The 13,622-nt window shown below is 42.4% G+C and overlaps 1 protein-coding gene across 4 annotated transcripts in view; it reads right to left on the reverse strand.

Moving 5' to 3' along the window:
• NCOA2 (nuclear receptor coactivator 2) overlaps window positions 1-13,622 on the reverse strand; it is a 285,061-nt gene that overhangs the window by 87,401 nt on the left and 184,038 nt on the right. For all 4 annotated transcript variants that reach the window (XM_027561151.1, XM_027561153.1, XM_027561154.1 and 1 more), the window contains 2 exons: window positions 8,989-9,093; window positions 6,314-6,486 (listed from right to left, as the gene is read on the reverse strand). In XM_027561151.1, the coding sequence (XP_027416952.1) occupies window positions 6,314-6,486; window positions 8,989-9,074 (259 nt within the window). In that variant the 5' untranslated portion in view covers window positions 9,075-9,093. The remainder of the gene's footprint in view (window positions 1-6,313; window positions 6,487-8,988; window positions 9,094-13,622) is intronic.

Raw genomic sequence — 13,622 nt, forward strand, 5'->3', positions numbered from 1 at the left:
CCATGGAATTCTCCAGGCCAGAATACTGGAGTGGGTAGCCTTTCCCTTCTCCAGGTGAGAAGAGTAGTGACTACTGTTGAGGAAATCTCTCTATCTGCCAAGCACAAGATTAGATCCTTTATAAACACACTGAACAGACTTCATAAGACTGATGTACAGTGGACATTATCATCCCCTTTCTACAGATTAGAAGTAAAGGCCCAGGGATGTTAGGGAATTTAGACATAGTTCCACAGTGGTAAAGAGGGAGACTGGGTTCATCTAATTTTAAATACACCTCAAGCTCTTAATGAGCTTATTATATTGATGAACTTATTCTGCCAGCTGGCTTTGGTGCTCGCCCTGGACTATGACACAGTCTACTCTGTTGGCCCACTTTTATGTCTGGCTGGCTGGCTGGCTTTGGCCATTTAATCATTAGCAGCATTTTTAAAAGAAATAGGATAAAAAAAGTTGACAGTTGAAATTTAAACTCTATGTAGTGTATAAGGGGCCACCATTTTTTTTTTTAACTTAGAAGATACATGTTTTTAAGTCTAGGTCTCCTATTCATTCTCTAACTGATCAAAGATTAGCACCATCATCAATCCTTGCCTGGCAATCCACGACACTGATTTCAGTAGGATGGTATATACGAGGGCACACCCGAGGGACGCAGAGTTCACTCGCCTATCTCTCCAGGGCAACGGGTGACTCTACCGTCACCCTAGGGTTTCATCACAGGGAACATAAGCAATGCCTGGGAGCACCACCCCAAAGTCTGATTCACAGATATCCCAGCCCTGGAAGGGATCTTATATCAGAGCCCTTCTGCTTACTCTGCCTGGTGACAGCTATTAGTTCACACCTAGGCGTCAGCTCTGAATAATTAAATTTCCATCACAAGGTCTTCATGTATTTAACATGGGGAAAAAGAAGACTAAAAGGGAAAATATAACTTCAATAGGCTCTACATTTTACTTTTACATGCTAGAATTAGGCTGTTTCTATTACTATTTCCTTGAATTTTTATATAATGAGCTTATGAATTTGACTCACCTACATTTAGAATACAACCTGCACACCCCTACACCCACCAGTGGTACACTGGGAAATGCTTAAAAACCAGCTCCTTGGGGGGAAAGTAGTAAGCATCAGAATGTTTATTATGAATTTTACTAGTACAAAGGATGTGGAGTATATAATTTACAAGTGATAATAAAATATATGACACCCTCTGTTGCAAATTCCATAGAGCCAAATGATTCTAACAGAATGTTTGTTGACTTTTGCCAAACTCTTGTCTTATAGCTATCTTATGATTACCACTGATGAATGGATAGAGTTCTGACACAAATGTTGCTTGAAATTTTCACTTAGGTTAAAGAATAACACAAAAGTGAAATCATGAAAATACACGGTCAAGATATTAAACACAGAAATCCAATTGTTTGTCAGTCTGTGACTTTTCTGATGAGTTGGACAATATTTTTATGTATATTTAATGTAAAAATATTAGATGCTAATTAGACATTTGCAGTGACCACCACTGTCTAGTATTATATTTCTATCATGTGTCTTATCCCATGAGACAAGGGCCTCTAGAGAAGAGGTAATAGTAAAATGTAGTACAATAATTAGGAAATGAGTTTTAATCTTACTTACCTTTTTTTTAATATGTAATTTAATTATTAAGTCTAAACAATTTTCAATAATGGTTGTGTTTATTAACTGGTTTATAAAATTCTTAAAGTTTAACAACTGGCTCTTGATGGTTGACACCAGTTGACTTCAGCACACCACTGCCCCTCACTCTCTCTTAAAATACTCATTTTTTATGCTATGCTCAATTGTAGGGGACGTTTACATGTATGAAGCAATCCATAATCCCAGTGCTCTCATACTATAATCAAAATTAAATCATTAGAATAATCACAGTGAGAAACCAGAATGATCTTTTAACAGGTTGCCTGATTCAACAGGGAATTTGCCCCCCAAACTAAGCCTGTACAAATGGAAATTTTTAAAATATACTTTTTATTTTTATTGCTATCTACATTCAGAACTGTGGTGTTGGAGAAGACTCTTGACAGTCCCTTGGACTGCAAGGAGATCTAACCAGTCCATTCTGAAGGAGATCAGCCCTGGGATTTCTTTGGAAGCAATGATGCTAAAGCTGAAACTCCAGTACTTTGGCCACCTCATGAGAAGAGTTGACTCATTGGAAAAGTCCCTGATGCTGGGAGGGATTGGGGGCAGGAGAAGGGGATGACAGAGGATGAGATGGCTGGATGGCATCACTGACTTGATGGACGTGAGTCTGAGTGAACTCCAGGAGTTGGTGATGGACAGGGAGGCCTGGTGTGCTACAATTCATGGGGTCGCAAAGAGTCGGACACAACTGAGCAACTGAACTGAACTGACTGACATTCAGAAAAATAATAAAAGGGTAAAACAAGTTTTTCCACAGACTGATAAATATATCACATCCTATATTCAAATATATGCACTAAAATGGCTTTAAATAAAAGGACAAATGTCTTCCAAATAATACAATTCAATTTAGATTATTATTTTAGAAAAATAAGAAAAAATGTGGCTATGTAGGAGTAATAGAGGAGATACTACCTTAAAAGCCCTTCCCTGATGGCTCAGACTGCAATGCAGAATCTGCTGCAATGCAGGACACCCAGGTTTGATCCCTGGTTCAGGAAGACTCCCTGGTGGAGGGAACAGCTACCCACTCCAGTATTCTTGCCTGGAGAATTCCATGGACAGAGGAGCCCAGCAGGCTAGAATCCATGAGGTCACAAAGAGTTGGACTCGATTGAGTGACGTTCACTTCACTTAAAGAGGGCAGTGGAAATGTATCAATTATTAGAACTTCCCTCTTGTTTTGGTCACTTTATGCTTCAATTCTACTTTTTTAAGAGTACATGAGTCACTGAGTATTTTCCATAGAAAATTTTAAATTTAAGCTTCTAGCTAGGGAGTGTGAAATTGGACCCAGTCATCCAAAATTAAATCATTCGTATTTTTCTGTGAAACAGAAGCAGTATTAGTCTTCCCAGTTAGGGAAAAAAGATAACTTACTACTTATGACTATTCTTTGTAAGTTATGGCCACAGATTTTCACCATTTACTAGTATACCACATAGGAAGAAATATCCCGCTTCAGTATTCAAAAGCAGGGGTCATGGTTCAAGTGCAGACTCTGTGTGCTTGGTCTGCTGCTATGAGGTGTACAGCCGCATGATGCTCTTGTAGAGCTAGCGTCTACCAAACCTGGGGCTCAGAAAGCGCTTCAGACAAGGGAGGATAACTTATTTAGGTAGCTGGTAACCCCCCCTCCAAATCCCCATCCTTTGGGCCATTATCTTTCATTTTCTGCCTTTATTCCCAAGCTTGTGGAATGGGGAGGAGCAGCTGATGGCCAAGCAGACTTGAGTGAAAGACCCCAGCCGGCCGGGCCAAGCTGCCTAAGCTTTGGACTGGGGTGGGTTTCTTTTATGGGAGCCCGTCTTCCAGACTGTGTAGCCTTGAGTGTGAGTCTCATACAACACGGCTTAACCCCTCAGAACAGCGAGGGTTTTATTCACGCTACCACCTGTGACAGGAATACAAATGAAGTCTGGATGATGCGGTAAAGATGATGGTTGGAGTCTATTCACACTGACTGGTAGCTGGGCGGGTGGAAGTGCACAGAGAGAAGGAAGGGTTCCACTCTGTCCTTCGTGCTGCTTTTGAACATTTGCTGGCTGCCAGCTCCTGAGAAAAATCAAGGTGGTGGCACAGAGCCACACAGAGTGTCCACCTCTGGTCGGCGGAGGCTATGCTGAGTTCTCTGGCCCCAGAAAAATGTGACTTTCTTCAAATGACCCTGTAGGGGAGGGCAGGCACAACCATGTCCCCACCTTTTCCGTCCTCCTTCCATCTGAAAAGGAAGAGCTCACTGTATGAGATTTGAGCATAGATGAAGGAAAAAAGGGGTTTCCCAGGTGACACTGGTGGTAAAGAACCTGCCTGCTAACGCAGGAGACATGAGACGTGGGTTCAACCCCTGGGTTCGGAAGATCCTCTGGAGAAGGAAATGGCTACCCACTCCAGTATTCATGCCTAAAGAATCCCATGGACAGAGAAGCCTGATGGGTTACAGTCCAGGGTGGCAAAGAGTTGGACACAACTGAGTGCCTCAGCACGCAGCACACACGAAGGAAAAAAGATGCCTTTCTTCTGAATGTGGGAAAGATGTCTACTGAATATGCACTAAATACTGTGACAAGTACTTGCTGGGAATGTTTACACAGCTCCTTATTTCTTCAACAACCGTGCAACCTAGAGGCTGTGATCCCCAAATTCTATATGAGGAAACTGAGTCGCAGAGAGTGAAAATAATTTACTCAGGTTCAAAAAGTTTGTAAGGGACAGAACCAGGACATGCCTAGCTTCCACCTGGTCTGATTCTAAGGTCCCTGCTCTTTCTAAAAAACAATTTATTAAACTAGCAATAGTCTTAAATTATCAGACTGGTCGAGAAGTGAAAAGTATGCCTGGACTTTTCGTTGGGGTTTTAACTTCTGCTTTTCCTTTTCAAAACACGTTACTTTTCAAATTAATGGGAACATTATTGTAAGAGGGAGACGTGACAGGGCGTTTATTGTTGCTGCTTCTTGGGTGGTTGTGGTATGCGGCCTTATGATTACACCCACAGTGAAAGTATGGCAGAGTCCCAGCGTGACACATCTGAACGTGTTTTATGGTTTGAAGGGGGGAATACCAAGGTTTTGCAAAACTGTAAAACCTTGTACAAGACCTTGATAGTAAAACACATACATATGTAACTGTTTTAAAGTGTGGAAGTTTTACCTAAAAATCTGATGTTTGTAAAAATGAACCATTCAAAATCTCCAGAAACATAAAACAAGAAGCTTAGTGATTTCCCCACTGTGATGATATCAGCATCTAGAAATGTGGCAACTTCAGAGCACTGTAACCTTGAACCAGTTATTTCTCCTAGAAAATTTTGGGACTATGATTTTATCCATTTGCTTGTACCAAACTGAGATGAAACTGAGGTTGTTGATAACTAGTGAATCTTAAAAGAAAAAGAAGAAGAAAGAAATTAAGGTGACTAAGGCAGGCATTGAATAGCCTCTCTGTGAAAGCTGAACATTACGATGATATAATTTTGATGAGAAACCGGGAAATATTCATTTTTAGAGTGGGCTGCTATCAGAATCTGTCTTGTGGATGCTATGTGTATGTGTTTCAGTTCTTAGAAGACAGAACTATACTTGTAAAATTACATATATAATTTATATATATAAAACTTAGCTCAATATTATCTGTATGAAAATGGAAAATGTTATGATGAAAATATGCAAACAATTAGGATTTTATGATGAAGGGCAGCAGGCAAAGCTGCAAGCTCACGTGTAGAAACAAGACATTATTTTTCTAAAATCTGCCTCTTTTAAATGTTATATAAAAAGCAGATTAAAAAAACAACCCAATATGAACTCCAAGAGGATGCATTCAAAAACAGATGACAGGAGGTAACTATCTCCCTGGCCCCAAAGGAAGGCAGTGTATGAACACTTCGTGAGCATATATTGGCCCTGGGCGCTAAGATGCTGTTTGTACTTGCCTAATACAATTTTTTTTGGCACTACAAAGTCCGATGTGATTTTTAAAATACTATCTTCTTGAATTTTTTTCTACAGGCAAAAATATCAAAGGAAAGAGGCAGAAAATGAGCTAAGGAGAAAAAAAAAAGAAAGACAAGAAAAGCCCAGGAAGAAAGCTGTCATGTTCTGTGTTTCAACTTCACAAAAGAGTTCTGTCTCGAGGTTGAGCCTTTCAAATCTCTTGTCATTCGGGATATGAAACTCTAATTTAGTGGCGTGGCCAGTTGAGGTTCAGACTTAAACATGCTGACGAGCTGAAACAAGAGGTGGCTCACTTTCTTACTTCTGGTTTCCATCCTTGCCTGGCTCCTCACTTGCAAATTCTGACAGTCACTCGCTCTGTGAGCTATGAAAATACCAAGGTGGTGTGGGATCAGTGGGCACCTAATTGAGTTTTACTAGATGAAAAGTTACATCACCCTGCCTCACCTTGGCCCCCTCCATCTTTAGGGGATTGCTGAAGTTTATACAGAGGCTATTTATAAACCACTGCAAGTGATACCTGCATTCATCTTGCACTGTGACATCATCTTCTCATCAATAATTTAAGCCTAAGAAATGGATTAAAGGGACTCTGAAGGGATTTCTCACACATGGAGAAACAGAAAGCAACTCAACTCTCCAAAGGATTCATTTGGCCCTCTTACCTTGTTCTTTGATCTGACGAATTTGCTTCACAGTTTCTTTTAAGATTGCACATTTGTCAGGTTTGAAGTTAAAGTTGTCTATGTCATTAAAATTAGCAAAAATCAGCTCTGCAAGTTCTTCGATATATTTATTTTCCTGTTCACGGTTACGTTTCTCGGTGCTCCTTTTGGGGCTATTATGAAAAAGATAAGAATGTTAACTACATCCGAATACAGACAGCAAACAAAAGTTAAATCCTGAATTTTCCCCAGATGTTGCATTTTTCTTTGTTTGTCTTTAAGTCAACCTTGTCCCAATTGGTAATTACAAATTCCCTTATGCAATCATTTGTTCAATGTGTTTAATGTCTCCCACTTGACTGTATGCTTCATAATGACAAGGATGATCTGCCCAACACTGTGCTTAAAGCGACACTTGGTACAAACAGGCATCAAATCTATTATTAAATAAATAAGAGTTTTAAAGGGAAAGGAGCTCATGCTTATAAAAAATTTAAGATTAAGAAAGGGAAGTTAAACTAGTTATAACAGGAGTGAATAAACTTCACGGCAAAATAATGAAAATAAATCTTCATCATTTCATACACTTCTTTAGGATGTTAATAATTAAACCCAACGGTCTTTTAAGATAATGTTTAAAAAACCACAGTGCAGCTAGAAACAAAAGTGAAACTGACCCAGGGTCTCTGTTAACTGTTCAGCTGAATGACATGCAAAAAGTAAACAAATGGTCTAAGTTCAACTTGAGTTTTAAAACGTTAATGGAAGGGAGGGGAAAAATAAAAATTGGCAAGATCTTCTCATCTGAATTTGATGAAAGAGCAAACTTAGAAGTTCCCTTTGATAATTACAGGGTGTTATTTTTTTTTTTCTCAAATACAGCACAGAGTCCACTGGATGACATTCTAACAATACAATAAATAAGAAAAGTACACTGTTCAGAGTAGCAGCTTGCTATGTTCTTAATATATAATTATTTGTATGTAATACCAATCTATAAAACTTTGTAATTTGTGATATTCATATGCTTGCATTTACATATTAGCATTATTTTCATCAACTAATAAACCTAAGACAGAACACAGTTTCTCTATTTTATAGTGATTGCATGATTTGTCCAAGATCACTCAGTGACCAGAACTGGGTTTTGCTAAGTCTCATTTTCACTCCTGGCTTCTATTTTCTTAAGTCTGGAGAAAGGAAGGCCATGGCTGCCATGCACTAAAGAGCAAAATTCCAATTCTGGATCCTTCTACCCCTTCCACCTCCCTCCATCACCCCAGCCCCCAAAGATACCAACTAAATGACACACGGGTGAGAAGGGGGAACAGGGGTGGTGGGAGCCATGCACACCCCTAGAACCAGCAGAACACTGGAAGAGAAGAGGCTCTATTTACCACCCGCCTCCTTGGCCAGGACCATGGGCTGTGAAGGCAGTTTGGCAGACAGGCTGAGGCTGGCCAGGGAGGACCACGGAATCCAGAGGGTGCACACAGGAGCTGGGGACGGGCTGTAGTGTGGTCAGTGGCCATTCAATCTGCTTATTTTGCTTGGCAACTAGATGGGAAAAAGGCTTTCTGCTCTTTCTCCTGCTCCCAGTGCTCTTCCCTGGTATTCCTCACCCAGTCTTTCTATTGGCCATTGAATACAAGTGGCTGTTTAAATGTTAAAAGTATTTACATGATTTAAATCATCAAAAGAGTGAAGTCTCTCTTCTACCTCTGTTCCCTAGTCCTTATTCCCCCCAATAGGTAACAACTCTTGTGTCTCCTAATTACCCTAAAACCATACAGATTCTTATTTTCTTTTTCTACAGAAATGGTAGGATACTATACACATTTTCTGAATCTTGCTTTTCCTCTGTAACAATATTCTTAAGAAATTGCTAAATATCAACCCATAAAGAGTGTCCTCACTCTTTTTCAGAGCTATATTGTGTGTGGATGTGTCACAACTATTTACATAGCTCCCTACAAACGTTTAGGGTTTTTCTAATCTTTTGTGTTTATAATCTGTGTTGCAATAAGCAACCTTATATATAAGTCATTTTGCATGTGTCAACATATATCATTGGAAAATTCCTAGAAATGGAACTGCAAGTTCAAAGAGGATATGCATTTATAATTTTAACAGATACTGTGATATTACCCCATATAGAGGTCATAACAACCCATACTTCCACCCATAATATATAACATGAAACTTGTTTTAAAAAATTATTTGTTTTATTCACTGAAGATCCTCAGTCTTTGTAATCAACTCAAAAGCAACAGGATTTAACATTTCATTTCTTAGAAGGAAAGAAAGAGAAAAGGAAGAAAAAAAAAAAAAGCTGGTACTTCTTAGCAGCAAACCTTTTTACTATGGGATGTCTTGTCTTTTTGACATTCTAAAAGCAAAAAGGAGTAAAAATGTGAAACATTCAAGATTATGTAGAATAAACTGGTTTTAAGAGTCAGAGTACACAGGGAACCTAGAGGAAATATGGAGCTTGCCTCTACTTGTAAGAATAAAATCTGCAACCGATCAGCATATCTAAAATACAAGTTAAATAATATGTAGCCAAAGGCTTGACAGTTAAGGAGAAAAACCAAAGAGAGCATGTGAATCAAGTGCGAAACAGATACGATAAAACCTCAAATCCAAGGCTCAGGTGTGCGTGGTGAGAGTCTCACCTGGGTCCGAGCTGGTCAGGACATTCCTTGCGCTTCCGCGTCTCTGCCCTGGATGGGTCAGGGGTGTTTTCTCCCATCCCACTCATCTTGAACACATATCAGCAACTGAAACAGAAAACACAGAGAAAGCAAGTGAGGAGAGCTGATGGTCAATTCCTAATGAGAAGACTTTTTTTTTTAAGTAACCCTGCTTAAGTTAAACAAATGTCAAGGTGAACAATTAGAAAACAAACAAGCCTACCTCAGTGGGCCCACTCCTGCAACAGGAGCTGTATGTCAACAGCACCTGAACTACGATCTGCTGGCCGGCGTTTCTGCTGCCAGCCTCCAGTTTCAGGAGGAATGGTGCCCCACGTGAGAACTACAGGTGCTGTCAGGGGCTCCTCCCAGTCTCTGTTTGGGGTTGGCCAACATCACATCTGTACTGCAATCACTCACTCGTGACAAACAGCCCCGGGAAGAGGCAGTGCCTCACCATGAAGCTGTGCTTCCAAATCTGACCAGGTTTCTCTGACACCCCTGTCCTGGCGAGCAATGTCCCTCAAACAGGATCTCCCCCCGCCCCCACCAGGCCCTCCTCTCCCAGTGGCTCCCTCCCTTAGTAGTGACTTCTCACATCCTGCCACCCAGACTCTACCTCCTTCCCTGATTCTAGCTGCTATCACCGAAGGTCTTAAGATGCACTCAAAAGATCAGGAACATTATTAGTGGGGGAGGCCACTTATTGGCCCGCTTACTGAATTCCTTTCCCTAAGAAAATAAAAGGATACATAATAAGAGAATCAGTGTGTTCACATGGGTCATCATGAACACCATCAAAATAACAATTTATATCTGCCAATAACAAGAGCGACAGAGATTTATGTTTCAAAAGAACTATGCAAAAGGACTGGCAAAGATTTTGAGGAAATGGAAGATGGTTGTTACTCAAGGTGTTTAATAATTGCTCAGCAGAGAAAAAACCGCAGCCTGAAAAGTTTAACTCAGCATTTAGCAATCTCTCCTTGAGTTCCAATTCTATGCCACTTCCTCCTGCCTTGTGTCCCCCAGGCTTTGAAAACCACCTTCACCCTCCTTCACTTCCTGCAGTGGCTTCTCATCCTATCCAGCCTGGAAAAATCAGAGGGAAGGGCGAGTTGGGAGAAGGTCAGGGGCTTACAGATGATGCTGGAAGAATGACAGGTCCATTGAGAGCAAGGACAAGGAGGCAGGTGGGCTACGAGGGCCAGGCAGGCCCGAGGGTGAGAGCACCGTCACACACCCATCCAACTGCCCGGCTGTGCCCGGGCTAGGATCTGGGTGCTCCAGTCAGCGCTCTCATGTCTTCTGGCCTCAACTCTGATCCAAGGGGGGAGGGGAGTTTTTTTTTATATATATATATATTTTTTTTTTTTTTTTTTTTCCGAGGAATCACATGTAAGGAGAACTAACAGACACTGGATCAGTTGAGGCAGGTGGTGCCAATTACATTCTATTCCAGACACTGCATCAGGAGGGGACGATTCTGGAAGCCAGTGTGGGAGGTTCCTGATGCTGGGAGTGACGTAACTAAGCGTCAAGGCCCCATGGTGCTCTCACAGGTTTGGGCTGATAAGTATAATCTGTGTTTAGTTACTGTTCATTTAGCATTTATTCTGCACCAAGCAATTGCCAGATATAATTTAATCAGCAAAAACAGACTATGAGAAGCTGGAGAGCAAAGAGGCAGGAACCATACCCAAGCTTCACCACGTTAGTTACGGGACCTTAAGAAGCTGTCTCTCGTGCCTCGATTACCTTTTCTGTAAAATGGGGATAATCATTATCATCCATAGCACAAGGCCATGGAGTGGCCCAGCAAAGGGTGGAAGGGGGGCTGACATACAGCTTGACATATTCTACTCTTCGCTACAAAGCTACGGTAAGGGGGTGCTTCAACAAAGTAGCCGTTCTTCCTCGAATCAGGAGCCACAGGTCAGGTGCGAGAAGCACCAAGATCTGGACTGCCTGGCTCCCACGCTCTAATCCCTACCCCTTCCCTAAATATCACTCACTCATTCCTTCAAAGCCTGCCTGCCTGCTGCTGTGACTCAGGCTTGGTGTGTGAGGGCCATGAGAAGGGATGTGTCTCTCTAGAAGAAGATGGGGGAGAGGAGAGAAATCCATGTAGGAGATTTATATAGGAAAAGCTCCACTGAAGAGAAGCAGGCGTCCTTTGTACTGAGACACTCTGTTAGTGGGGAGGAAGCAGGGTCTGAGCTGGGCTGTGAGCAGGTGTGGCAGTTGCTAGGGCACTGCAGGAGCTATAAAAGATGGGGGGCTTCCCTCGTGGTCCAGTGGTTAAGAACCCACCTTGCAATGCAGGGGACACCAGTTCGATCCCTCATCTGGGAAGATCCCACATCTGTGGGGCAACTAGCCCCATGTGCCACCACTATTGAGCCTGCACTCTAGAGCCCGGGAACTACAACCAGTGGGCCCACCTGCAGCAACTACTGAAGCCCACCTGTCCGAGAGCTGGTGCTCCGTAGCAAGAGAAGCCACCTCAATGAGAAGCCCGCACGCTGCAACTAGAGAAAGCCCATCCACAGCAACAAAGACCGAGCACAGCCCCAAACAAAAATAAATAAATCAATATTTAGAAGGACAGACGGGGAAGCAAAACACACAAGAACCCAGCTCTGATGACACCTTCCAAACATTCCCTTTCGGTATCTCTCCAGAACCACAATTCCAATGGCTTCACTCACGAGCATGTAAAAAAAAAACAACCCCAAACCATTACTCAACCAATCTGAGTGAGCTCTCAACGAGTGACCTAGGGGATTTCCACTCTGGAAATCGCTTTCTATGAATCAAAAAACATTTTTATCATCTAAATAGAATCCCCAATCTGTAACAAAATACCCCATATAGAAGGTATATGTGATAAGTTTGTTGATAAAAAAGCCACCAACCCCCAAAAGCATTTAATAGTAATACTATCAGAATGATCAAAGAGCTTCTCAACATTTAGCTGAATTAAGAGACTGATTTACTTAAAAGTCGTATATACTCAGTTTGGGGATTTAACATTAACGTCAGCATCATCTACTTTTACTTTTCCTCAAATGTATATCAAATAATTGTAACTCTGCATGAAGGGGCAGCACTGACGCATTTCAACAAAGCACTGGACAGAAGGGAGGTGTGAAGCCAGGAGCACAGGGTTCTGGTCTAAGTACAATAAAACCATTTGAGCAGAGTTGTAAAGAACCTGCCTACCAATGCAGGAGATATAAGAGACTCGAGTTCTCCCTGGGCTGGGAAGATCACCTGGAGGAGGGCATGTCAACCCACTCCAACATTCTTGCCTGGAGAATCCCATGGACAGAGGAGCCTAGCAGGCTACAGTCTTTGGGGTTGCAAAGAGTCGAACATGACTGAAATGACCTGGAGTGCACGCATGTTTAATATTTCACTTGAGCTACCAGTGGAAGCTCAAATGGTAAAGTGTCTGCCTGCAATGTGGGAGACCTCAGTTCGATTCCTGGGTCAGGAAGATCCCCTGGAGAAGGAAATGGCAACCCCCTCCAGTACTCTTGCATGGAAAATTCCATGGATGGAGGAGCCTGGTAGGCTACAGTCCATGGGATTGCAAAGAGTTGGACACGAGTGAGCAACTTCACTGGTTCACTGGTACCTACCTAAGGCTGGCTCACAAACCACTCTATTTGTAGCTTTAAAACGTCACTCGTTTTCTCTTTAAGTTATTTAAATGCCAACTTTCCCCTTTTATTATTATGCGATGGCACCTTAACCCAGCTCCCCTGGAGGCTCAGATGGTAAAGAATCCACCTGCCAATGCAGGAGATGGTTCGATCCCTGGGTTGGGAAGATTACCTGAGAAGGGAATGGCCACCCACTCTAGTGTTCTTGCCTGGGAAATCCATGGAAAGAGGAGCCTGGTGGGCTACAGACCTTGGGGTTGCAAAGAGCCAGACACAACTTAGCAACTAGACAACCTTCAACACATTTCTTCAAAATCTAAAAATTTCAGCTTTTCAAATTTCTTGTTTTTCTGTGTCTGCCCCATATGCCGTCTTTTTCGAGCAACTTCCCTGGGCTATCTGTGTGTGTCCAGGACACATTGCCCGCCAACCTTTAAACCACCAAAGGGAAGGAAAAGGACAGGGGTGTGTGTAGTCACTGGTCAAGTTGGGGACAGGCGGATGCACTCTGCCAGCTACAGTAATCAGGCTGAGATGCCCCGATTGAATCACTGCTCATCTATAGGGAAAAAAGACTCTCAGATGGGAAAAAAAGGAAAGAGTGAATTGAGTACTGGAGCAGGGAGAGGAGGGTGGGGAAGGTGGTGACAGGAGCAGACGGCTCCTGCTTGCCTCTCTGCTGCCTGCCACAGGGCCAGAAGCAGGCGGAACCCCACAGCACTCACGCGGATTTCCACTCTGCTCCTCAGCGGGGGAAACTACAGTGACAGGACCCTCATCACAGACAAGAACCAAAGGGCTCTGATCTCAACCTTTCTAACTGATGCTCTGAACCGCCTGTCAAGCCTCAGCTGGCAGCAAGCGCTAGTACTGCATGACAGAACACAGGTGTGCAAGTGTGTGTGCACACACGCCTAGGTGAATTAGATTTTTTGCCACCCAAAT

This window comes from Bos indicus x Bos taurus, chromosome 14 (genome assembly GCF_003369695.1).
Source record: "Bos indicus x Bos taurus breed Angus x Brahman F1 hybrid chromosome 14, Bos_hybrid_MaternalHap_v2.0, whole genome shotgun sequence".
Classification (NCBI taxonomy): Eukaryota; Metazoa; Chordata; class Mammalia; order Artiodactyla; family Bovidae; genus Bos; species Bos indicus x Bos taurus.